This window comes from Crocodylus siamensis, chromosome 10 (assembly GCF_052110815.1).
Source record: "Crocodylus siamensis isolate JL-2025a chromosome 10, ASM5211081v1, whole genome shotgun sequence".
Taxonomy (NCBI): Eukaryota; Metazoa; Chordata; order Crocodylia; family Crocodylidae; genus Crocodylus; species Crocodylus siamensis.
This window is the reverse complement of record NC_143404.1, coordinates 4,244,807-4,267,958: the sequence shown is the minus strand read 5'-3', so window position 1 is coordinate 4,267,958 and position 23,152 is coordinate 4,244,807. Positions and strand designations below refer to the sequence as shown.

General features: G+C 53.9%; 1 protein-coding gene across 2 annotated transcripts in view; it reads right to left on the bottom strand.

Moving 5' to 3' along the window:
• The window catches only part of FAT2 (FAT atypical cadherin 2), a 68,240-nt gene that overhangs the window by 8,294 nt on the left and 36,794 nt on the right, over positions 1 to 23,152 (bottom strand). For both annotated transcript variants that reach the window (XM_090064671.1, XM_090064669.1), the window contains exons 7-20: positions 21,890 to 22,029; positions 20,669 to 20,944; positions 20,120 to 20,330; positions 14,881 to 18,936; positions 12,525 to 12,721; positions 12,100 to 12,253; positions 11,129 to 11,362; positions 9,936 to 10,325; positions 8,523 to 8,737; positions 7,967 to 8,104; positions 7,376 to 7,519; positions 5,748 to 5,945; positions 4,714 to 5,521; positions 3,324 to 3,469 (exon numbers count right to left, since the gene is read on the bottom strand). In XM_090064671.1, coding sequence (XP_089920797.1) covers positions 3,324 to 3,469; positions 4,714 to 5,521; positions 5,748 to 5,945; positions 7,376 to 7,519; positions 7,967 to 8,104; positions 8,523 to 8,737; positions 9,936 to 10,325; positions 11,129 to 11,362; positions 12,100 to 12,253; positions 12,525 to 12,721; positions 14,881 to 18,936; positions 20,120 to 20,330; positions 20,669 to 20,944; positions 21,890 to 22,029 — 7,307 coding nt within the window. The remainder of the gene's footprint in view (positions 1 to 3,323; positions 3,470 to 4,713; positions 5,522 to 5,747; positions 5,946 to 7,375; positions 7,520 to 7,966; positions 8,105 to 8,522; positions 8,738 to 9,935; positions 10,326 to 11,128; positions 11,363 to 12,099; positions 12,254 to 12,524; positions 12,722 to 14,880; positions 18,937 to 20,119; positions 20,331 to 20,668; positions 20,945 to 21,889; positions 22,030 to 23,152) is intronic.

The window sequence follows — 23,152 nt, the reverse complement described above, 5'->3', positions numbered from 1 at the left end:
AGTTGTGGCAGGTGCTGCATGCTAACGCAGCAAAAGTCATGCCTTCTCCTTGGATGCGGGATGGGAAGAGCGGTGAAGACATAAAGAGACTGGGCACTTGCAGCCAGGGTGCCAGCAGCCAAGTCGATCTACACCCATGACTTGTCTTCTCTCCCTGACGGGTGCTCGACGCACCAGACCGCGCCACCTCCCTCCAGCACCTTTCGGATGACGTAGCTGGGGCTGGTCCTGCTTGGAGCAGCGGGTTGGACTAGATGTGACCTCCTGAGGCCCCTTCCACCCTCATTTTCTGAGTCCATGATCATGCCATGCAGCATGGGACGTCGTTCCTACAACATAGCCACATGCCAGGGTCTCGTGACTTCCCTCACCCAGATGTTTAAAGCATCCCCTGCCACCCTTCGGTCTGATTCGGATCACAGAGGCAGAGCTGGCATCCGGGGCGTCTCTGCCTCGGCTGCCAGAAAGGGACGCCGCCTGCCAAACTCTCGGTATCTTGGCCACTGCTCACTCTCTCGTCTTTGCTAGGGAAGCTGGCCATGCTGGAACAATTCCCTATTGGCAGTAGTGAGGGGTGCTGAATGGAGGCTATGTTGGAAGAGGAGAAGGGCTGAGACAGACAGAGCCCTACTGTCGTCCCCAGCAATTTATCAGCATGTTAGCAACTCAAGCCAACGCTGCTAATAAATGGCGCAACCCAATACTCCCTCTCCAGCTTGACACAATCAGATCATTGAGCTTCTAATAACTAATCCTGCTGCTGTCTTCTGCATTTTATTGGAAGGGGAGAAAATCCTATTCATTGCCTGAGACTCGTCTTTAAAATCCTTGTATGAAATGGCCAAAGGAGAAGGACATCTCCCAGGGTCAGTTTTTTTGGGGGGGTAATGCAATAGAAAGGCTTTCTTTCGCCTTGTCCCCACTGATTCATAAAGGACCTCTTCTACAGAGCCACCTGCGGGGAGAAGGCACTGGCAGAGATGTGAATAGGCAAGTGCTACCGGTATTGCTGAATGGGATCTTATGCAATTGTAGAGCAAGCTCTATATGGACATGAACGCCTGACAAATGGATTCTCCACAGGGGAAACCTCAGGCAATGGCTATTGCTGGAAGTATCCCTAGCAAGTCAGTGAACGATATGGGGTTCGTTAGCTCTGGCAGACCCTACAGTGGGCAAGATAGTTAATTTTGGATTAACTATTCAAAGTGGGTTAATTTTGGATGCAGCCAAGCAGGCCAGGAGAATGTAGCACTTGCAGAAGGGCCCATGGTAGATGGAGAGGAATGCCTCTTAAAAAACCACTGGGGAAGAGGAGACGTGCGTTTTGGAGGAACTGGTAGCAATCAGCCTGTTTTCTTCAGGAGAATGGGTGTATCCTCTGCACAGAGGGGCCAGACTACCTGAGAGGGTTTTATTGCATGATTTGTGCTGGAGGAACAGGTTTTATCCCCACCACAGATTGGTAGTGGAGCCTCATCCATCACAGGATCGTTCAGACCCAGGGGACAAGTGAAGACTTGGTTTCCCCAAGGCAGAAAAAAAAATTGATTTATGGGGCTTGCCCAGCCCAGCTGCCTCCCCCTCCTGTGCCATGGGGGGATGGGGGTTTAGGGAGGGCAGGAAGACACCGCTGGTGTTTGTGTAACCTTGGAGGAATTTGTCGAGGAGGCTGAAGCAGCAAACACCAGCTGAGAAGGCAGTAAATGAAAGGCGTGATTGACTGGGTCGTGTTTGCTCGTAGCACAGCAGTCTGCAAACGTCAGCCCTGAACTGTCCCTCGGAGTTTGCCAGGCAGCGTGGCTGAGCAGCGTTCAAGAAATTGGGATTGTGATGGCAGAAAAACGGGGGGGGGGGGGCTCGGAAGCATGTCCCAGCCTACTCGTCCCCAAGACTTGCATTCCCCAGCCTACTTTTTCCTTCACCTTAGCCTGTTGCTGCATTAAATCCCTGTCCCCGTGATAGGGGATTGGCTCAGGAAGGCTACAAAAAAAGTCAGTTAGAACATTCTGTAACCTCAGCCCCAAATTAGGCCCATTATAGCTAATGAGGAACAGACAAAAACGTCTTTTCTCGAGGGCTGTTGCTTTCCCTCTGCTGCCAAAGCTGGATGGGAGCGGAGACACGCGCCTTTGAACGCTGTCTGCATGCGGCAAGGGCAGCCAAGGGAAGGGGCGATATCAGATTAAGATGTTCCCAGGCCTGGCAGCTGCCGCAGGTGACGAAACCCACCGGAGCGGCCTGCAAGCTGGAGCTTGAACGGCCTCTGCTCCCTGCCCACCCTGCACGGGCGACAGCACCCTGGCTCGTTCACAGCGGAATAAGTCAAGTGAGGTAACGTTTCTACGGCTTCTGCTTGCACCGTCTCCCTTCCCCGGATTCAAATAAAGGGCCTTTAATCCTCCGAGACCTATCTGGTCACCTCTGTGGGTGCCAGCAAGTCCCAGCTCAGCGCTTCTCAGGCACTGGAGACGTTAGAAGCAGCGGAGGTGGCTTCTTCAGGACCTCGGGGTAAATCCTCGGTGAGCGAGCGGGTGACCAAGTGCAGCAGGGTGGGAGATCCTTGAGTTACCAGTTTGGGAGTGCATGGCTGCCCTGGGCAATGCCTCAGCTGGGGTAAGCTCTTGTAGCTCCATTGCACTTAGCAGAGTTTTATGCCCGCCTGCTCCAGCTGAGAATCAGGCCCCTCATGCATGAGGGGTCACTTTGTGGGGCTCAGGGCACTCTGCATCCCCCCACTGCTGCTACTGCTATTCTCATATACTGCAATAGCACCCACAGGCCATTTCTCCCCAGAGCTAGTGGCTTCCTGGGACTGGCTCAGTATCTACCCACAGGGCGGGATTGTCATATGGGCTCAGCGCCAGCCTACCTTTGCTCCCATGTAAGTTAGCAGGAATTTTACCCTTGAGTAGAACAGGGCCCAGGAGCTTTGGAAGCCCTGGCCTAGGAACTGTAATTCTGCCTTGCTCCAAACAGCTTGCAGTTGAATAGAGGAGATGCGATAGGAGACAGAAACAAATGAGCATCGGGGACGGAGGAGGATAGGGACAAACAGGAAGAGTGATAAGTTGCTGGCACCAAGCTCAAAAAGCCAGTTTCTAGAAGAAGCCGTCATTTCAATGCATCTCCTGCCAACATGAACGTAACAGGTTGCACCGTCCCCTACGACCAGATGGGTCCCCACCATGGGTGTGTGCTCACAACTATGCGGGGGCCTCTTTCTTCAGCCCGTTCCTGCCTTGGGCTGTATTTCCCAGTGAACGTGCAAGTGGAATTGCTTGTCAGTGCAGAAAGCAACCCCTGGGTACGGCGAACCTTACCTCCAGAACGGCAGTGGCAGTCCCGTTGATGAGGAGCACGACGCCATGCAGCTGGTGGGTTTTCAGATGAAACTGGATCTGCCAGTCTCTTGTGCTCAGGTGGCGGTACCATAGGTAGCTGTGTCCACCGAACCTTACGGCTGTGCCTGGAAATGTAAATAGGTAGATTTGCACCTTATAAACTAACCAAAGTAGATAACGAATCAGAGAAAATGAGGGTGTGAAGGGACCTCAGGAGGTCGCATCAAGTCCGACCGCCTGCTCCAAGCAGGACCAGCCCCAGCTACATCATCCCAGCCTAGCTGGGTCTTAAAAACCTCCAAGGTTGGAGATGCCACCACCTCTCTGGGTAACCGTATAGATACGTAGCATAAGCTTTTGCAAACGCCACCACCTCTCTGGGTAACCGTATAGATACGTAGCATAAGCTTTTGCAAACGGAAGCTGTCTTCATCAGATGCTGATGAAGATGCCTCAAGACAAAGAGACTGTGGGTTGTCTTGGACCTACAGTAAGCAGCGCTATCCCCAAGCCTGAGCTCCTCTGAATTTCCTCCTTCGTGGCTCCAAGTTGGCCTGCCAGTGGCCCTCTGGCTGACCATCGGCATCCTCTGCCATTCAGACCCCCGGTAACTCTCTGGTCCAGCCGACCTGCCATCTGATCTTGCAGACCGACTCCAGGCAGGACTTCCTGCCCTATCTCTGCGGACGCACCTCAGCGCGGATCTGCAGCAGTCTCCCTATACCTGACCAACACAAATGCCTCTGCTGCATCCGCTGCCTTTCCTGGTAGGAGACTGAAAATGGCTTTTGAATCCAGCCCATTCTCACCCCGCAACATCCCTCCGCAAGCAGGCAGCCCCTTTGACCTGACTTCAGTCCCCCCATGTGCCCTTCTCTATGGCCATGGGACGTGGTGGCGGATTGATTATAGTGGCCTGGGTCTGAGCCTTGCTCTAGCTTCACAGCAAAGGTGGTGCCCTTGGTGAACCCAGCTGTGATGGGCACCTGGTCATTTGGACTGGGGACTTGACAGCGGCTGGTACATCTTCCGTGCTCCTTTTTTGCTGGGAATGGCTCAACTAATGGGGAGGCCAAAGGGTGAAATTCTGCTCACAGTCCCATTATTTTTCCACAAAGCACGGGTGGTTGGGATATGGCTGTTGTTTAAAGACATATTAGCAGCAGCCAGTGAAATTATTCTGCAGACCGGATGGCACTGTCCAGTTGTAGGAGCATGTGTCCGGCTGAGAAACTGAGGACGGTCAGCTAACGGATCCGTCTAGGTGCACGAAAACCCTCCGAGCTTCACAGTGCCCCAAAGGATGATCCCACCTGCAAGGGGCTGGCTTTGTTTTCACCAAGGATGGATCACTTGGGAGGGGTCTCACCATTGCAAGAGCAAACTTGCTCCAAGCTGTGCCGCGGCGTGAGGACGCTGAGTCGGGCGGTGCTGTACGTGGACATCAGGCCCGGGTCCAGCTGGATGGTCTCCTTGCAGACCCGCCGGGTGCAATCGGGCCCATGGCATGGGACATGGATGGTCTTCTTCATCTGGAGCCCCACCAGCTGGTCCATCTCCCCAGCGGACTGGGAAATCTTCTTGGCAAGGATGTGGGGCTCGTAGGAGGTGCTGCGGGGCTCTCCGACGGCCAGGAGGAGGTCCACGCCATCGGCAGCTTCCGTGGGCTGCAGGCTTGCCAGGTGGATGTGTTGCCGCTGCATCGCCAGGACGTTGCCCAGGAACCTTTGCAGGTTGCGCCAGTGGTCGCCCACAAACTCCTCGGGGCTGAGGTGGTGGAAACGCAGCACCACGGCCCGGTCCAGCGCCTCCTGGCTGAAGCACCACACGTGGACATGGACGCCAGTGGTGGTAGTGAAGGTGCCATCACTGACGGTCACGTTCAGGACATAGTGGCCGTGGGGAAGGCCTTCACCGGCAATGATCTTGCCATCCATGGCCCCCACGGAGAAGCGGCCTTCTTGGGGTGCAACCGCTACCAGCGTGTAGGCCAGGGTGTCGTGGGGGTCTCGGTCCGTGGCGTGGATCTTGCCCAGCACTCCTCCCCGGAAGGTCTTCTCGCTGGTCGTGATGAAGATCTCCAGGGGCAGCACTGAGGGCGCGAACCGGCTCTGCTCCGTCACCTGGATGTTTATAAAGGCCGACGAGGACAGGGGAGGGATGCCACTGTCTGAGACCTGCCAGGGAAAATCAAAGGACCTGTTACCCTCTGGCGTGGCCCTATCCTAGGCTGAAGACCTAGAGGATGGGGAGCTGGATGGGGCGCTTTGAGCTCTGGTGACGACAGTCCGTCCTAACCTGCTGCATTTCCCATTTCACCTCCCACCCTTGTAGGCCGCGTCTTCTAGTTCACCTCGATGTTGCTCCGGCTGGGTTGGGCTGAGACCCACATACAAGCTCTACCTGGACCTGTAGCAGATACTGCTCCTTGCTTCTTCTACTCAAGACCGAAGATGTCACCAACAGGCCGTCTTGGGTGACATCAAAGGTCTCCCCGTCGTTCCCCTCGGTGATCTGGAAGGAAAAGGGTGGCCCGTTCTCCGGGGCGTCTCTGTCACTCAGCACCAGCTCCAGGACGCTTGTACCAACCAGGGCGCTCTCCTGAAATAGGGAGAAAAAGTCCAAATAAATGTTGAAGCACCTCAGCGCTGGGCAGGGAGCGGGGCTGAGCACGGCGCCGCAGCTCCCCTGGAAACCCTCCACTTATTAATTGCACCTCATCTGGATGGAGGGAGGCATCCTGAGCCCCAGACGAGGTAAGGGTCTCTCTGGGGTTTCCTTGCTTCGGCCCACTCTGCTCGCTCTGAATCTCCCCCTGCTTTTCACACGGTCCAGAGCAGACATCGAGCTTCCCAACAAAATGGGTTGAAGGGCTTTGAATGCCAGGAGGCACCGCGGTGCCCCTCTCCTCTGTGCTGCGTAGCACGGACCACAGGCCGCGCCGCCGTCTTTCCTCAGCCCCGTGGCTAAAACAGTCACATCCCATTGTGGTGGACGGTCCAAGCACCGGAGACCTTGCTGCTCCCCTGGACACACCGTTGCAAGGGGTATTACCTGCAGTCCTTACAAATCTGCATCGCCTTTCGTCTGGATTGCGCTCTGCAGATGTCTCCCCACTTACCCACTACTTCCAGCCCCTGGGGCTTGTGCTGAGCTCAAGAGCCCTCTAACACGAGCCACCTTCTCCCTAAGTAGGCACTTGGGAGCTGATCGCATTGCCTCTCACCCCCCCTTTCATCTCCCAGCAGCTTTGAGCGCTTCCAAGACTCGAATGCGAGGCCTGGGGCAAGGCTATGGAAGGGGAATTTGCAGGGGATGTGTCTGCGTGCTAAGAAACCACGGCTCTTTTGCTCCTTCCCGTCTACCCAGAAGCTCTGAGGGCTTGGCAAGGCTGGATGAATTTCCCCTCCTGGGAGCTATTCTTACCCAAGAGGTAGGGAGTACCATGGCAAGAAGCAGCTTTTTTACTCCACACACTGCCTTCCTGCCTCCCTGGGGATGCTAAGCTGCTTGAAAGGGGCAGGGAGGAAGGGGCGGCAGGTCTGGGCTGCGAAGCATGAGCAAATCGTTGTGGGCTCGGCATAGAAAGACACTGTTGAGTAGCCACCTCCATCCCGCCCTCTCTGTCGTGTGCAAAGCAGCATCCCTCTTTGCTACTAACTCGCCTGCCTGCCCTGCCTGCGCCCCCCGAGGGACTCTGCATGTTGGTGCCACACTGTTGAGGACAAGCCTCGCCCGCCTTATTCCCAATCCAGGTCTATCAATCCTAGAAGCGAGGGGGTGAGGATGCTTCAGTGGGTGCCCTTGACCAGGCTCCAGGCCTGGATTGCGGCTGCTCTCCAGTGTTGCAACTTGGACAGCACCACGGCGGCCTCATTGCTTTCTTTCCAAGGCTGGCGCTTGAGAAGCGTGGAGTTGGCGGCGTGGCAGTGACAGAGCACGCTGCTGCCACGTGCAGATGTATCCCACGGGTCCCCATGCAATGACCAGAGCTAGAAGAGTGTCTCCCCGGAGCAGACCCCCACTCTTACCTGCACCACCGCACTGTAATTGAGCTGGAAGAACCGCGGGGGGTTGTCGTTCACGTCGCACACGTGGATGCGCACTGCCGCGTCGCCGAACAGCGCAGGCTGGCCGCTGTCCGTGGCTCGGAGCGTCAGGGAGTAGCTGGGAGTCTGCAAGGTTTATGGCACGCATCGGTCATGGGGGCATGGAGGGCCTGGGTTTGGGGCCCTGATGCTACCACGTAGTGACAGCCTCCCTTAGCCGGGGGCACAGCTTTTCTTTCTAAAACACACGGTCGGGGAAAGTCAGCTGTGTTAGCCCCGTGCTGTGGGTGAGCAAACGAGGTTGGAGCGAGGAGAACTGTCTTGCTGGAGGGGACAGAAAGAGCCTCAGTCTCCTGCTGGCCTAACCATTGCACCGCCATGCCTTCCCTAAAGCCCAGCCCGTGGACTGTGGGTGTCCTGCCATGGGGGGAGAGCCAAAATATTCAGGTACGTGGCTGTCTCTGCCGTCTATAATGTTCCTACACCTCGGGGCAGTGCTTCCCAGTCTTCCCCTGGCTCTTCCACCATCACGGCCAGGCCACGCGCAGCCCTTCCCCGGGGGCCGTCACTCACCTCCTCCCGGTCCAGGCTCTTGGCGACGTGGATCTGCCCGCTCGTGGGGTGGACGGCGAAGTGTCCCAGGCGGTTCCCACCCACGATGGAATACGTGACCTGGTTGTTCAGTGCCCCATCCTTGTCCTCAGCTGACACCTGGTCGGGGGGGAATAGGAGATGGCCCCGGATCAGATGCATCTTTTCACCCAGGGCATATTCTCCCTAACTTTTTGGATGACGAGGTTCCTGCTAGGGCAGTGGAAAGGCAAAGAGCCTAGACGTCACATGCAGAAGAGGCAGAGACAACCCCACAGGGCTAGGTTCCCCTCACTCATACCCCTCCTTAAAATCCTCCTCTTTTGTGACACTCATGTGGATCGGGACAGCTTTGCGACAGCCACCTCTTGCACCAAGTTGAACCCAGGGTCTATAACCCCTTGTTAGTCCATGTGCAGAGCACTGATGCTGGAAGGAGGGTGCTGGGCATGCCCGCGGTACAAATAATCACCCAGCTGAGCGCCCAGGCAGCGCTCTCGTTGCAGCCACGAGCGGCTAAGCGGGTGTAATGTCTTACCGTGAGGATGACTTCCCCCATGGCCACGTCCTCGCGGACTTCAGCAGCGTAAGGCGCCTGGGTGAACTCCGGCGCGTGGTCGTTGATGTCGGTGACGTTAATCACCACCATGGTGACATCGCTAATGGAGGCCGAACCCTTCCTTGTGCCTTCAATGGACAGGTAGTACTCATGGCTCGCTTCAAAATCCAGGCTCTCATTGACATACAAGGTACCTGCATGGTGCACGGACGGCAAGGAGAGGAAGTATTTTGAACACAAGACCCACAGGAGAGTCACGGGTCTATGGAGCACGTATGACCAGCAGATAAACCCAGGTTGGCTAAAGCTATATCCAATCAGACCAGGCCCCCAAAAATCATGGCTTCACTCCATGTGTTATAATCAAGCACATCTGGGCAGAATGAATCCCATGTTGCTATCAAGAGCTTGAAGGAGTAACGTGGACTTGCAATGGGTGGAAATTTGGGATAAAACAACACACGAGTGTCCTGCTGAACTGCAGCACGACGGGTCCTGATGCAACTGGGAAAAGGAAGGAGATCAACAGGCAACAGCAGAGGCAAGTAAGAAAATGTGCTTGTAGACGTCTCATTGCTACAGGATCCCATGATTGCAAACTGGCCCCTTTGGCAAATGGTGCCCGCAGCGTTTGGGCCGCGGTGTGTTTTGGGGGAAGTGAGCAGTGGGAGATATCTCAGGGAGCTGGAGAGAAACACAGGTGCAAGATGTATGCGGTCATGTCCGTGAAAGCAAGGCCATGGTTGAATATTGCCACAGGCGGAAACAGCGAGAAGGGGAGATTGTGACCAAACAGCCCCCAGAGCCCCCCCCGGGATGACTCTACATAGGGTGGGTGTTATGAACAGAGGCTCTGGAGACACGTCCATACTCTATTCTCTGTGCATCGTCTACAAGAGGCCCGATCCAAAGCCCTTTGGCATCAACAGGAATCTTTTCAGTGTCGTTGGATCAGGTCCCAGGTGAGCCTGGCGCCTGCATTTAGCGCAGGGAAGAATAAGACGTGTCTTCCCCCGACCCCTCGATCCTCGCCTGCATTTGAGCAGAAAAAAATTGCAGAGGGTTGGGGATGAGTGATGTGGACTGAGGGCGTGGGAGCTGCTGACCTGGGACACGGAGAAGAACCCATTTAAAAAAACAGAGCGTGATTAGGAAAAAGCAGGAGAGCTAACTAAAGGGAGGGGAGATCAAAGGGGAGAGAGATTGGTGGGGATGAAAGAGGATAAGAGGAGGAAAGGGGAGGGGTGAGAGACATGGCGAGGTTCATGGATCATGGGAGTGGGTTAAAGAGGTGCAGTGCAAAGAAGCAGTAGTCCTCAGGAGAGGGAGGAGAGGAGCAGCAAAGCAGGGGAAGGGCCCTGCATCGACCTGCCGTGAGGCAAGCCCGCTTACCTGTGCGTGGGTTGAGCAGGAACTTCCTGTGGTCGTTCCCATTCACGATCTCGTACGTGATCTCCGTGTCCTCCGTGCCATCCCGTGTCAGGGCCGAGAGGCTGAGGACCTCCGTGCCCACCGCTGCGTCCTCGGTCACCGTGGCCATGTACTCCGGGCTCAGGAAGACCGGCAGGTACTCATTCAGATCCACCACCGAGACGGTGACGGTGCTGAGGGTGGAGAGGGGACCGGGGGAGCCCCGGTCGGTGGCACGGACGGTCAGCTTGAAGGCCGAGAGCTGAGCGTCCTTGAGAGGCTTCTCCAGCCGGATGACCCCCGTGGTTTCCTCAATTGAAAAGTGCCCGTCGGCTGAATCGGAGAGAGAGTAGACCACCTCTGCATTGGGACCTGGAGGGGGAATGGGCAGGCTGGGTTACTCATGGGAGCAGTGCTGCTCCCTGTTCTGCAATGACCAGGCACCGCTATCCAAAAGCACGTGCACCCGGAGGAAACCATGACCCAGCTGGCTGTTTGATGCCCGGTTTATGCGCCCACCCATTCACCTATGGGTCCAACCCTTTGGCCCATCCATCCGACATTTCTCTGCTGACACTCTGGCGCTCTCTCCTTTTTCAAGTAATTTCTTCCCAACTTCCACCCCCATCCCAAAGCAGGTCGATGCAGCTTGACGCATCTACGACTGTCAGTTCGGCCTCTCCTTCAGCTGTCGCATCCAAACTGGAACATGGAGACCCAGGTCTGGTGCTCACAAGACAAAATCTGAGCATCTTCACGCAGACCGTTCGCAGTCCCGTTGCAACTTATAAGCCTCTTTCCTTCGTCGCCCCTTTTCCTGGCTCCCGGTTTTCATCCCCAGCAGGATCCATCCAGCTCTGAGTTGGGAACAAAGCTGCGCTCGCTTGCATGGCTGAACGTCCAAAGAGACCAGCTGAGAAGAGGCCTCTGGTCGTGGTGATGCTGATGGTCCCTCCCTAAGTTTCTTCCTCTACCGAGCTGCCCGCAGCGTCTTGCAGGTACCAAAGAAAGCTGAAAGCAGCTCGCGGGCACAGAACGCGCCAGCCGCGAGGAGATCCATTCAGAAGACAACTTCACGCCCTCAATGTCCTTTGCTTCGTCCGTTTGCTGTGTTACATGAGTGCAGCCATCCACGGTACAACCCCCGCCCGGACCGCCGGTTCACAGCAACTCACCTTCATCGAGATCCCTGGCCGAGACCACCGCGATCGGCGTCTTTGTCGTGGTGTTATCGAAGATGGCGACTGTGCAGTGGCTGGGGAAGAACCTGGGAGCGTTGTCATTTGCATCCTCAATGACGAGGGTTATATCTGCCTGGCAGGACCGGCCTCCCCCATCTGTTGCCTTGGCGACAAGGTGGTACGTGGGTTTCTGCTCCCGGTCGAGAGGTGCGGATGTGGTCAGCTCCCCTAGCGGAAACAATACCTGACGGTAACCCGCTGCAGTCCAAGGGCCAGAGGCCTGATGCGCTGTTGCAGCGCACAAGCCGCGGGAGACAGCAGAGCTGGGTACAGAAACCACCTCTGGCATAGCCGATTCGTGCTGCTACAAGGTGCTCTGAGGCCCTTGGTAGCTTTTAGGTAGGACAGGGTAAGGTAAAATGCGACAGAAGGAAAATTTGCAAAGGATGTGCCTGCAGGATAAGAAATCCCAGCTCTGTTGCTCCATCCCTCCCTGATCTCAGAGGTGATGGCAAAGTGCATGCCGTAACCCTCCTGGGAGCTAGAAATCATCATCTCCCTTTCAAAGATGGGGCGATGGAAGGAAACGAGTCGACTAGTCACCCAAGAAGACCTTTTCTTAGACTAGAAGCAAGGTCTCTTGACTTATCCCTGCGCTATAACACCTTCCTCCCTTACGTGGGGCCACGAATGGTATCACACGCACAATGTCATTGCCAAGTAATCTGAAAGGTCATTACTCCAGACAAGATACGCTGCATGAAGCATGCGGGAGGCTCCCCCACGCCTTACCCCGGCTCCTCGGGAGAGCTGAACTTCTCAGCCTTTTTCTTTGCCCACCGGGAGATAAGGGGCAAGCATTTCTTGGCAGCCTCCCCCGCATGCTGATCTCCGCACCAAGCACCCGGGGAAGATGAGAGTGTTTTGTTCGCTACAAACAGCCACGCAGCTGGCGCACATCTTACCTGTCCGGGGGTCCAGCCGGAAGTCCTCAGCCCCAGGGCCGTGGAGGCTGTACGTTATCTGTGCGTTGCTGCCAACGTCGGGGTCTGTGGCTGATACCTTCAGGATCAAAAGCCCTGGGAGCGCATCTTCAGAGACCTTCCCAGTGTAGAGCATCTGGGGAAGACAGATTGGATCAGTGTCGGATGTGATTGGTGCCATCCTTTGCTAATCTTGCACGAGCTCATGCATAGGTATTGGGTGTTTAACTAACGAGGGAGACAGGCGGGAAAGACGGGGCCCAAAGCAGCCAGGGACAGCCAGCAAACCTGGCATCTGGGGTTATCACTCCAAAGCCGTAGGAGACGACTCTATCCGAGGCCCCTTTCTGTCATCAGCATCTCTCCTGCCCCCTTCCCCGCTCAGCACATGCGGGCAGCCGCCTCACCTGACTGCACTCGGGGCTGTTGTCATTGATATCGAGGACAAAAATCTCCACTTCGGCGCTGGCCTGGAACTTCCCATCAGAGGCCATGACCTGGAGGAGATACTTCTCGGTATCTTCTCTGTCCAGAGGCTTCTTGGAAACAATTTTCCACTCTCCCTCAATCTGGTCCACACCGAATTGCCCCAGCACGTCTCCTTCTGGGAGGGCATAGAAAGCAGAGGGAAGAAAGATAGGGTCTTTTCAGTCGCGAAGCCTAGAAAGGGTAGGACGGGTGATGGAAAGCTTTTTGCTCTCAGGCTATTTCTGGAGCCGTTGTAAGGAGAAAAGCAGAGTTATTGGCTGTGTCTCTGGCCACTGGCTCCTCCTCGCTGTACGTGAACCCTCGGGGCGTTTTCTTTAGGTGTCAGTCATGTCGCGCTTAAATACGACACGATGGACTCGGAGGAAAAACAAATCCTATTAGTGGAAGAGTCCGAGAGCTTTGATATACCCCCTAGAGATGCAAGGAAGTCAGCATGAAAACACATACTATCTCCTGCATCCTAAAGGGGGAATACCTCTCCTCTCTCATGCACATATGCACACTCCCAGCCGAACGTAACTGTAAAGGGAGCTCGCTGCTACGCTGCCCTGACATGCAAACGCCGATGGGTCCTTATATCAGGAAAAGGCTGGGGCGTTGAATGCCCCGATGCAGCAGAGCGCTATCACTGCTCTTCCAGTCTGGCCTTTGGATACTGCCTCAACGGTCCACAGGGGAATGAAAGGCGTGGGCAGCCTCGACCCCTCCACGCTCCTGCTTAGGTGCATGCATCGAAGGTCCTGGTGACCTCTCACGGCTGCTATGATCCAGAAGGATGCATGGTTGCTTGCTGCTATCCCTGGAGATGCTCCTTCCTTTAACAAAGAGCTGGATCTGGGCCACCCAGGATAAGCGGAAGTAGAGGCTGTATTAGGATAGGTATGGGGGGATGGAGAGCTGGTAAATGGGGGAAATGGATCTAACCCTGAGGGTGCCCCATCAAATAACAGTTTAAGTGATTTTTTGCTCCTCCATGTACCCTAAAAGATAAGCACTGCCTGAAATGAGGCTCCCTGATCATCTCCTGAATTGCTTCTACAATTTGTAGCCCCGGACACCCCACATATATTATTCTGAATGTAAACCCTATGTACGGATCAGTGCTACCCAAAACAGAAAGGGCGCATCGTCCAAATATCAAAGGGCATTTTTCAAGGGCGTGAGGTGCTTTGAATCCAGTGCATCAAAGCGCCAGAAATATTGAGGCAACAAGTGAACTAAAACACTCAGCCAGATCAGTTAAAAATAACCAGCTGTGCCAAAGAGTGACTGAAAACGCTCAAGTTGTCTCTCCATATCTAGAGGTTATAATAATAGATAACAGGCTAAAGCACGAGCTGGCTAAATGCTCTGGCCCTGGAGCTTCCTTGTCTGAGTTAGAACAGACGTTTTAATTTTAACTATTTAGTTTTGGTCTCAGAAAGACCTTTTGAGGTCAAAACACATACTAAAGACAAGCTGTTACCTGCGGAAATAAAGTACCGACCCTTTCATTTTAATACTCTTCTCATTTTTTTTTTCGAGGTTAGTTTTGGTTGGTCTGGCTCAGATGCTGGATATACAGTTGCCACCATATGATTTCTTGATATTTAAAGAAACTGCTCAGATTGGAGCCATCCTCTCAGTCAATGCACCAAGCAAGTAACCATATAACTGGGTGAGTAAGTGCTACTCTAGATACAGAAGGATTGACTCTTAAATCTGCCAAGAATGGCTTTATAGTGAATGCACTCAGTATCAAGAAACTGGCACATCCTACATGCCTAGGTGTATTATAAATACACACTCAGTACAAGTAGGTGCATACATGTCCATGCAATGGGTAGCCTGTCTTCCCTGGGCAATGCAGGACTCAAGAAATGAAGCGCCAGCTGCAGGCCCTGAGAGACACAAAGAAGTAGGATGCACTCCCTGAGCACTGCACTATCCTCGTTTGAAAGCACTTACACAGACAAATCACCTCTGCTTTGGTGCTACTTAAGTGATCCAGACTTTTCATGGGACACTAAATGAACGGGGATAAAGATGTTTTTGGGGGATGAAGGGAATTGTCAGTGCAATAAGTGGATGTCAGGCAAAGAGCTCTGTCCTCAGTTCATAGGGAGTTGTAGATTCCCAGTGTTTAGCTAACCGGGGGCTTTCACCATGAACTGTGCTTACTCCGAACGACCTCCTTGGTACTATTTAGGCTGAATAAGGGTAGCTGAATCTGGCTCTACATTAGTACTCTAATTTTGCTCGACAATCCAAGATCTAAAGCAATTCGCAACTCACCGGTGATGTAACACGTGACTCGTCTGTTTGGCTCCGAGATATCGGCATCCAGGGTGCTGAGCGTGGCCACGACCTGCCCAGGCTCAGCGTTCTCGATGACCGACCCTTTGTAGAGTTCAGAGGCGAACTGTGGAGCGTTATCGTTCTCATCGGTGACGGTGACCTCCACCAAGGTTTGGGAAGACAACTGGACTTTCCTACCATGATCGGTGGCTACCACGTGAAAACGGTAGGTCTCTTGGGCTTCACAGTCCAGCTCTTTCAGCGTTGTGATCCACCCACTCTCTCCATCAATGGTGAAGAGTCCCCTGAGATGATGCCCTGATTCTGCCTCCAGGCTGTAGGTCACTTGTCCATCGCTCCCGGTGTCCTGGTCATTAGCGGTAACTTGAATTACGGTGGTTCCCGACGGCATGTTCTCCAAGACAAAAGCTTTATAGGGGTCTGCCTCAAAGACAGGCTTGTTGTCATTGATGTCTTGGACTTGGATGTTCACCGAAACCAAGGAGACTAGATCTGTCTCCTGGTGGGAGCAGTGAGCCAGGACGTCAACCTGGTACCACTTGGTGGTCTCGTGATCCACGGGCTTACGGACTTTCAGAACCCCTGTTTTCTTGTCTAATGAAAAGACCTCATCCTTATTGCTTTCAGCCGTGGTTCCCTTCACCAGGCTGTAGATGATGGGTTCCTCTGCAAAAGCTTTAACTGACCCTATTTCTGCCCCCTCCGGAAGGTCTTCTGATGCCGAAAATGTATACAGGGGTTCAGAAAATCTCGGCAAGGAGACTTCTCTTGGGACAACCTGGAGATTCACCGGGACAAGAGAGTTCCAGTGGGGGGGTCTGCTGTCTTCAGCTTTGACCTTGAAGTTAAGCGCTCTATTTTCTAGCCCAACAAGGCTCTCCTTGACCTTAACGACCCCCGTGGCAGCATTGATCTCAACCAGGTCCTCTGCTATGTCTTCCACTGAATCAACAGAGTAGGTAACATCTGCATTTACACCCTCGTCTGCATCATACGCCAGGACCTGAATGACCGGGGAGCCTTTGCTTACGTTGGACTGGATGGACAAGGTGTATTCAGAGGCTTTAAACTGAGGGGGATTGTCATTCTCATCTGTAAGGATTATCCTGACGGTGCAGAAAGCCACCTTCCCGCCCCTGTCCTTTGCCATGATTTTAATTGCAATGATCCTCTCTGTGGAATTTTCCCGGTCCAGTTTTTGCAACGTGGCAATGCGGCCTTTGTCGTCAATGGCGAACTTCTCACTGGCAAGCTTGTTTATGATGGTATAATCGATGGTGCCATAGGGGCCATTGTCTGGGTCAACGGCCAGTAACTCAATCACCTTCGTTCCGACCTCCGCGTTCTCGGCCAACTCTGCTTCGTACACCTGGTGCTGAAAAGCCGGGCTGTATCGATTTGCATTCGTGGTGTTGATATACACCGGCACAGTGGTCTTGAACACCCCGTCCGAAGCAGATATCCTGAGGTTGTATGATGAGTCCAGGTCCTTTTTGCAGCGGTTGAACATGGAAATGATTCCAGAAGTGGTGTTGATGGTGAAATGCCTGTTTTCGTTACCCGAGAGTATGAAGTACTCCAGTCTCGTAGTGTCTCCGCTGTCAGGGTCCAGGGCCTGGACTTTTACCACGATATGACCACAGGTGGCCATTTCGCTGACCTTGGCTTTGTACTGGAGTTGGCTGAACTCGGGGGGGTTGTCATTGATGTCTACCACGTCAACAATCACCAGGGCTTCGTTGCTCAGCGGGGGCATCCCATGATCGGTTGCCTTAACTTTCACGCGGAACTGATGGTTCGTTTCATAATCCAGTGGCTGGGCGGTTGTTATTTGTCCCGTGTTGGCATCGATGTTAAAGGACTTGATAGCGTTTGAGCCATCGTCCAAGATCTGATAGGAGATAACTTTATTTCTTCCCGAATCTTTATCAGAAGCAGAAACCTGGACAACAGGGGTCTGAGCCGGCAAGCTTTCAGAGACAGATGCAATATAGACCATCTGAGAAAACACAGGCGGGTTGTCATTCATATCCTCCACCTCCACTTCGATGGCAGCTTCGGAAAAGGAGCCCTGCGCTGTGTCTGTGGCTCTCACAGTAAATGTATGCTTGGTCTTCGATTCATAATCCAGCTGTCCTATGACAGTAAGGACACCCGTTTTGAAGTCAGCGTTGAACAGTTTAAGGGCGTCTTCTTCTATGATGTTGTAGATGAGACGCAAGCCTTCGGGACTGCGCGCTTGTATGTGGAGAATGGACGAGTACAGGGGGATGTTTTCCGGTACCTTGACTCTATAGTAAAGGCTTTGGAAGAGAGGGTTGGATTTGTTCCTCACGGTGACTATAACCTCCTCTTGGTCATGCAGGGAGGGTTCACCACTGTCTTTGGCAATAACTCTAAGGGTATATTTATTCAAAGCTTGATAATCGAGGGGTTTCTGGAGTGAGATGTCTCCTAGGTAGGGGTCTATCCAGAAGTACTTGTAGTCCTCAGCGAAGGAGTAAGTAATGGCTCCATTGTCTCCTATGTCCTTGTCAGTGGCAGACACCTGGAAAAGGACATCGCCTGGTTCAGCGCCATCCTGGACTGACGTATAATACGGCGCATTCTCAAACTGGGGTGGATTATCATTCACGTCCTCTATGTAAACCTTGACTTTCACCTGAGATACGCGAGGTGGTTTTCTGCTGTCCTTTACTTCCACTGCAACTTCGTGCATGTCTTGAGTCTCACGGTCAAATCCCACCCCGTTGGTCTGCAGCACTCCCGAAGCCTGGATCATTTTGAACTTCTCCTTGCCGTTTAAGAGGGAGAAGAAGAGCGGCTCGTTCAGCTGATGCCCCTGGACTCCAAGAACCACCAGAGTCTTTTGATCAGTTGAATTCTCCGCCACCGTTGCCGTATACAAATCCAGATCAAATTTTAAGCCAGTCACTTGTGTTTCTGTTAAATTTATCTTAACAAGAGCAGTACTCTGATACAAGCCATCGCTAGCTCTAACTGTGAGCTCCCGATAGCTTCCTAGGCTGGTAGCGTTGAGCACAGAGAGAAGACCAGTGAAGGGGTGGATGCTGAAGGCGTTGTCAGGGTTGCCTTCCACGAGGCTGTAGGTCACCTCTGAATCGGGATCTTGGGCTTGCACTACAAGGAGCTCCATGCCTGGATGGGCAGGTAACAAGACAGATAGCTCATAAGTGCCTTTTGGAAAAACAGGAGGAGAATCATTCACGTCTTTTACGTAGATTGTGACCTTGGCAGGCTTGGGTGCGTACAAAATGGGATTGCCACTGTCGTGGACATAGACGGTGAAATGGAAAACTGGGATGAGTTCATAATTGATCTCGGCATGGGTGGTGAGGGTCCCCATGGTCGGATCTATCGTGAAATATTTCCAGGCCTCTGGCTCCAAAATTTCATAGACCAGCAAGGCATTGGAGTCTTGGTCAGCGTCTGCTGCATGTGTCACCAGCGGGGCGTTGCTTTCATCCATAACCATGCTCGGCACGGGAGCGTTTTCGAGGATCCAGCCAACGAAGGAAGGCTTCACAAAGGCCGGCGCGTTGTCGTTCTCATCTATGACATAGATCAACACGGTAGCGTCCGTAAATGCCCCTGCCATGTTGGTGCCCCGCACTTTTAACTGGTAGAACGAGACCTGCTCATAATCTAAGCTTTTCTGCACGGAAACCAGGCCCGACTGGTAGTTCACCAAGAACACGCCATCCCTGTTCCCTTCTTTGATTTCGTAGCTGACCGGTGACAAACTGGTAGCTGAAACCAGGATGAGAGGAGAGCCAACTGCAGTAGCCTCACTGATCTCTGCAACGTACTCCGCCTCTGAGAATTTGGGAGGGGTGCTGTCGGAGGGTCGGATGCGAATGTGCACCATGGCAGAATCCCGAAGCTGGGGAAACCCTTGATCTTCTGCCTTGACGATGAGAGCGAACCGCTCTTGCTTGGAGCGGTCCAGTTTCTGAGCGACTGCAATAATTCCAGAGCGTGGACCAATGCTGAAGAAACCTTCGCTGTTACCTGTAGCAAAAGGGATAGAAAAATGAAGAGGGTGGAAATACTCTTTAGCTGGATTTTCTATCTGGTGACATTCCTGGCATTAGATCCGGTGATGTGCGTTGGCCCTTTTCTGTTCCCTTCATTGGGAAATAGTAATCTGTACTAGTCTAGAGGCCGGGCCTGGCTCTCCAAAGCACTTGTTCTCTCGTAAATGTTTAGCAAACTCGTGCATAGACTAGGGGGATGATGAGGAAAAAGAAACTCTTAAAGAAATTAATTTGGGTGAATGCGGTGCTGGTAGAATGTGCTTGGTGTATATTGACCAGGTACGGGATGGGTGATATCAGGTCCAGCTGGCCCCATCCCACTCATAATCACGATTAGTGCTGTAATACCTAAGAGTCTCCGTCATGACTAGGTGCTGCACGAATCCAGAACAAAAAAAGGGTCCCTGTCCCCTTCGGGAGCCAGCACGGCACACCCAAGAGGGCAGCTGTGGGGGCTGTGGGCACCCAACCCACTTAGCCGCAGAGTGAGATCATTTGCTCACAGCCCACGAGGTGCCAAGCTGCAAGCCAGAGGTCACTCCAGATGTTTCTGCATTTCACTCGCTAACATCTGTGGTTCAGCTAGCAATCCCCTACCGGTGACTCGCTTTTCTCCGAGACACTCCAGGACATGCCAAAATGAGCTCTGAGCTGAAACCTAATATAGGTAACGAGCAATTAGCAGTTCCTAACTGTGGACCCAGTTACCGCTTCTGCTTCCAGTGCAGGTCTGGGGCCGAGCTATCTGATGGGAAAGGCACAGTGTGCTACGACTCTTTTTCTTTCAAGGTAGCCAGAAACCTGGAGCTCCGTCAGGGCTCCTGTCTGCGTGCAGGCAGGCTGCCTTTCAATTAGAGAGATTAATTATGCCCTGGAAGAACATTCATATAGCAATTAGGCATTGGTGGCTGGAAGACATGAAGGGATAGGGAACAACGAGAGTTTGTATTTAGCCGAAGGCAGAGCCAGGGGTCTGACATGGAAGAAGAAATGCACTTCTAATTCTTAGCCAGCTTCTTCCTTCAGCTCATGCAAGAGGTGGTTTTCGAAGCGCTCTCTAAAGAGCTCTCCGTCCCTGGCCACTAGCATGAGGACACCATTACATCCCAGGAAGCAGGCATGTTCATGGCCTCAAACAGCCTCGTCTCGTCCCTCACCTGCCTGAAGGGAGTAGTGGATTTCAGCATTCGCGCCTTGGTCCTGGTCCAGAGCTCTGACTTGTATCACCTCGGTGCCTACAGTGGCCGCATCCAAGGCCTCGGCCTCGTAGTGGATGCTGGCGAACTGGGGCGGGTGGATGTTGCAGTTTTCCACGTGGATGATGACCCTGGCGAAGTTCCTCTTGATGGGGACTTCCTGGTCCCGCACCTGGAGGGCACAGAGGGGGTTAACAGTGTTGTCAGGGGTCCTCTGCAAAGTGCTCGTTGCACATGCAACAACATACACCACATGCCTTCCCGGGGACCACATCCGTGACCAAAACTTAGGCCTTTGCCACTGATGGAGAAGGACTCATCCTCACAGCTGGTAGCAGGAGTAGGCTTTTAACCTCTACCTGGACCAGGCGTAATGTGGGAACAAGCTAAAAAGTCTGTTTCTTCCTCACTTTTCAGAAAATGCCCCTTGCTAACACTGATTCAGCTTCTCAAGTCCCCCCTGCCCCATTCCAGATCCATGGGTTGCCCAACGTCGGGGTGGTAACCTACCATGACTGTAAAGATGTGCTGCGTGATGGACTGGGACCCAAACCCCTCCATGGTCAGGATAGCCCCGCTGCTCGGATCGAGCTGGAAAAACCTTGTGCTTCGGGGATCTGTGCTGCTGTGGAGGGTGTAGATCAACCCCTTCCCGTGGTCCTCATCTGTCGCGCTGACCCGAAGGATTTCCATGCCAGGAGGGGCGTCCTCCGGGATCCTCACTTCATAGTGGCTCTCCAGGAACTGGGGCCGGTGCTGGTTGATGTCTATGATGTGGATGAAAGCCTGTGGAGGAGGCAGCCCATTACACTGTTGGGTCTGGGGGGAGCTGCCTAAGTGCTAATGAAAGGCCTGACAAGAAGCTGCAAGCACAGACTGAGCAATGGGCACCGTTTGTTTGCCTGGCACATTTAGTGGCGCAGCGGACATGCCTCTGTGTTCGCTGTAGAGGCTGGCAGCCAGTTTGCACCTTGCACCACGCAGGCCGTTGGGGAAGATGCCAGGGAGGGTCTCCCAGTCTAACGTAACAAGCCACTTTGAATCCAAAATTGCCCACGGAGAAATGTCCTCCATACCACCCCCAAAGCATCCAGCTGGTACCTCCAAGATACCAGCTGCTATCTCCAGGCCAGTGGGAAGTGGGCAGCGTGAGAAAGGTGGGCTTGCGTGTGAACTGGGAACTTCTTGGAAACATGACTGCACAGGCAAGCTGTCATGGGAAAGGACTTCCTTCCCACACTGCACAGCAAAGCCCTGGAAACCCCCAATGCTCGTCCCGCTGGGGAGACTGGCCAGTTCCCCACTTCGTTTCCCCCTGCTCCCATCCGCTGCCTCTTAACCCCACTGCAGGAAGCTGCAGCAGTTTGCTGCTTTTCACCGTGCCGAGCCTCCCCTGGGGCTTTGCATCGGCAAGTTTGCTGACGTCCAGCACTGGCCACCGGTGCCAAAATAAATCGATGACGAAGCTCAAGGAGGCAGGGAAAGGCACCCCTGCCAAGACGGGGCCGGTTGTTTATTCGGAGCGATAAATCGAGAGTTTAAGAGAGCAGTTGGCTACCGTTGCCTTTTAGTGACCTGGCAACTGAGTCCTTGTTAGCCTGCCCCCGCAAACCGCCCCGATCCATTTCCCGCGGTGTGTGCTCATACAACGACACAAAACTTCCTGTCCTCCCACAGCTCAACTCACTCGTGGTATGAGGCGGGGCCCTTCCTGCTGGCGCGGCCACGTACCTGGGTTCGGATGACGCTCGACCCATCGGCGACTTCGATGGTAAGGTTATAGCTTGCCTTCTTCTTAGCATCGAGGGGTCTTGCAATGACCACACCGCCTGTGCTCTTCTCAATGTCGAAATCCAGGTCATCGTCACCACCTGCGATAGGGGAGGAGAGGCGTAAAAAGGCGGTGGGGCAGGCCAGCGGAGGGGGATGCTGCACAGAGATGCATGTGAATGAAAGGCTCAGCAAGGATCGTTGTAGGACGAACCGGGGCTTCTGGCTGGGGCTGTCAGAGATTGGAGGCGTCTAGTCAGGGCCCTGTAGGCCACACGAGTTGCTAGATGGAGAATCGGCAAGACCTGGGCTTGCCACGCTGGGCTGTGCCTTGCATGTGGGGATGCTGTTGGCTGGGCAGCAGACGTAGGTGAGAAGAGCGGCAGGCAGGCATTGGGGTAGGCTGAGCTGGTGATAAGGACCCGCTTCTAGAAATACTGCGGGGGAGAGAAGCTGCTGGCTTAATTTTGGGTGAGGAAGTGTCTCCTGCAGCCATAACTAAGTTCCTGTCTTGGGACCGGCCTGATCAGTTGTGTCCTAACCCCTCTGTATCCACTGCAGGGCTCGCCCTGGGGGAGGCAGAGCTGCTAAGGATCTACTTACACAGGAAACTACAGTGGCCAGAGACTTCCAGGCTTAGACATCTGGCTATTTTGATGCCTCTTTTCATCTCCTGTGCTCCTTAGAAAAGGAGGGAAGTGGTCCAGAGGAAGGTGCTCTAGGATATATGCTATAGTCACAGCCTTGGATGGATGCCTGAAGGCTTTGAAACCCTTAAGAGCCTTCCAGGACTCTACCATGGGAGACCGGGCCTGGACCACAGCTGCCAGTTCACTCACAGCCACAGAGACTGGCTGCAGTGTGGTGGATAGATAGCGGCGCAGGCTGTCATTCCAGTTAGGCCTCGCTGGCCCATAGGCAGGCACCCCATTATGGGAAACGAGAAGGATGGACGGCAGGGCCAAGCAATGCTCGACACAGAGCGACACACAGCAAAGGACGTGAGGGGGAACGCGGAAGGAGGGATGGACGAGGACAAGTGCAAAGTCCTGCACTGAGGAGGGAGCGATGCCCTGCACCGGGACAGGCTGGGGTGACGGGCTGGGCAGCAGCTCTGCAGAAAAGGACCTGGGGGTTATAATGGACAAGAAGCTGAACAGGAGCCAGGAGCGTGCCCTAGTTGTGAGAAGGCTACCGGCATCCTGGGCTGCACTGGGAGGAGCA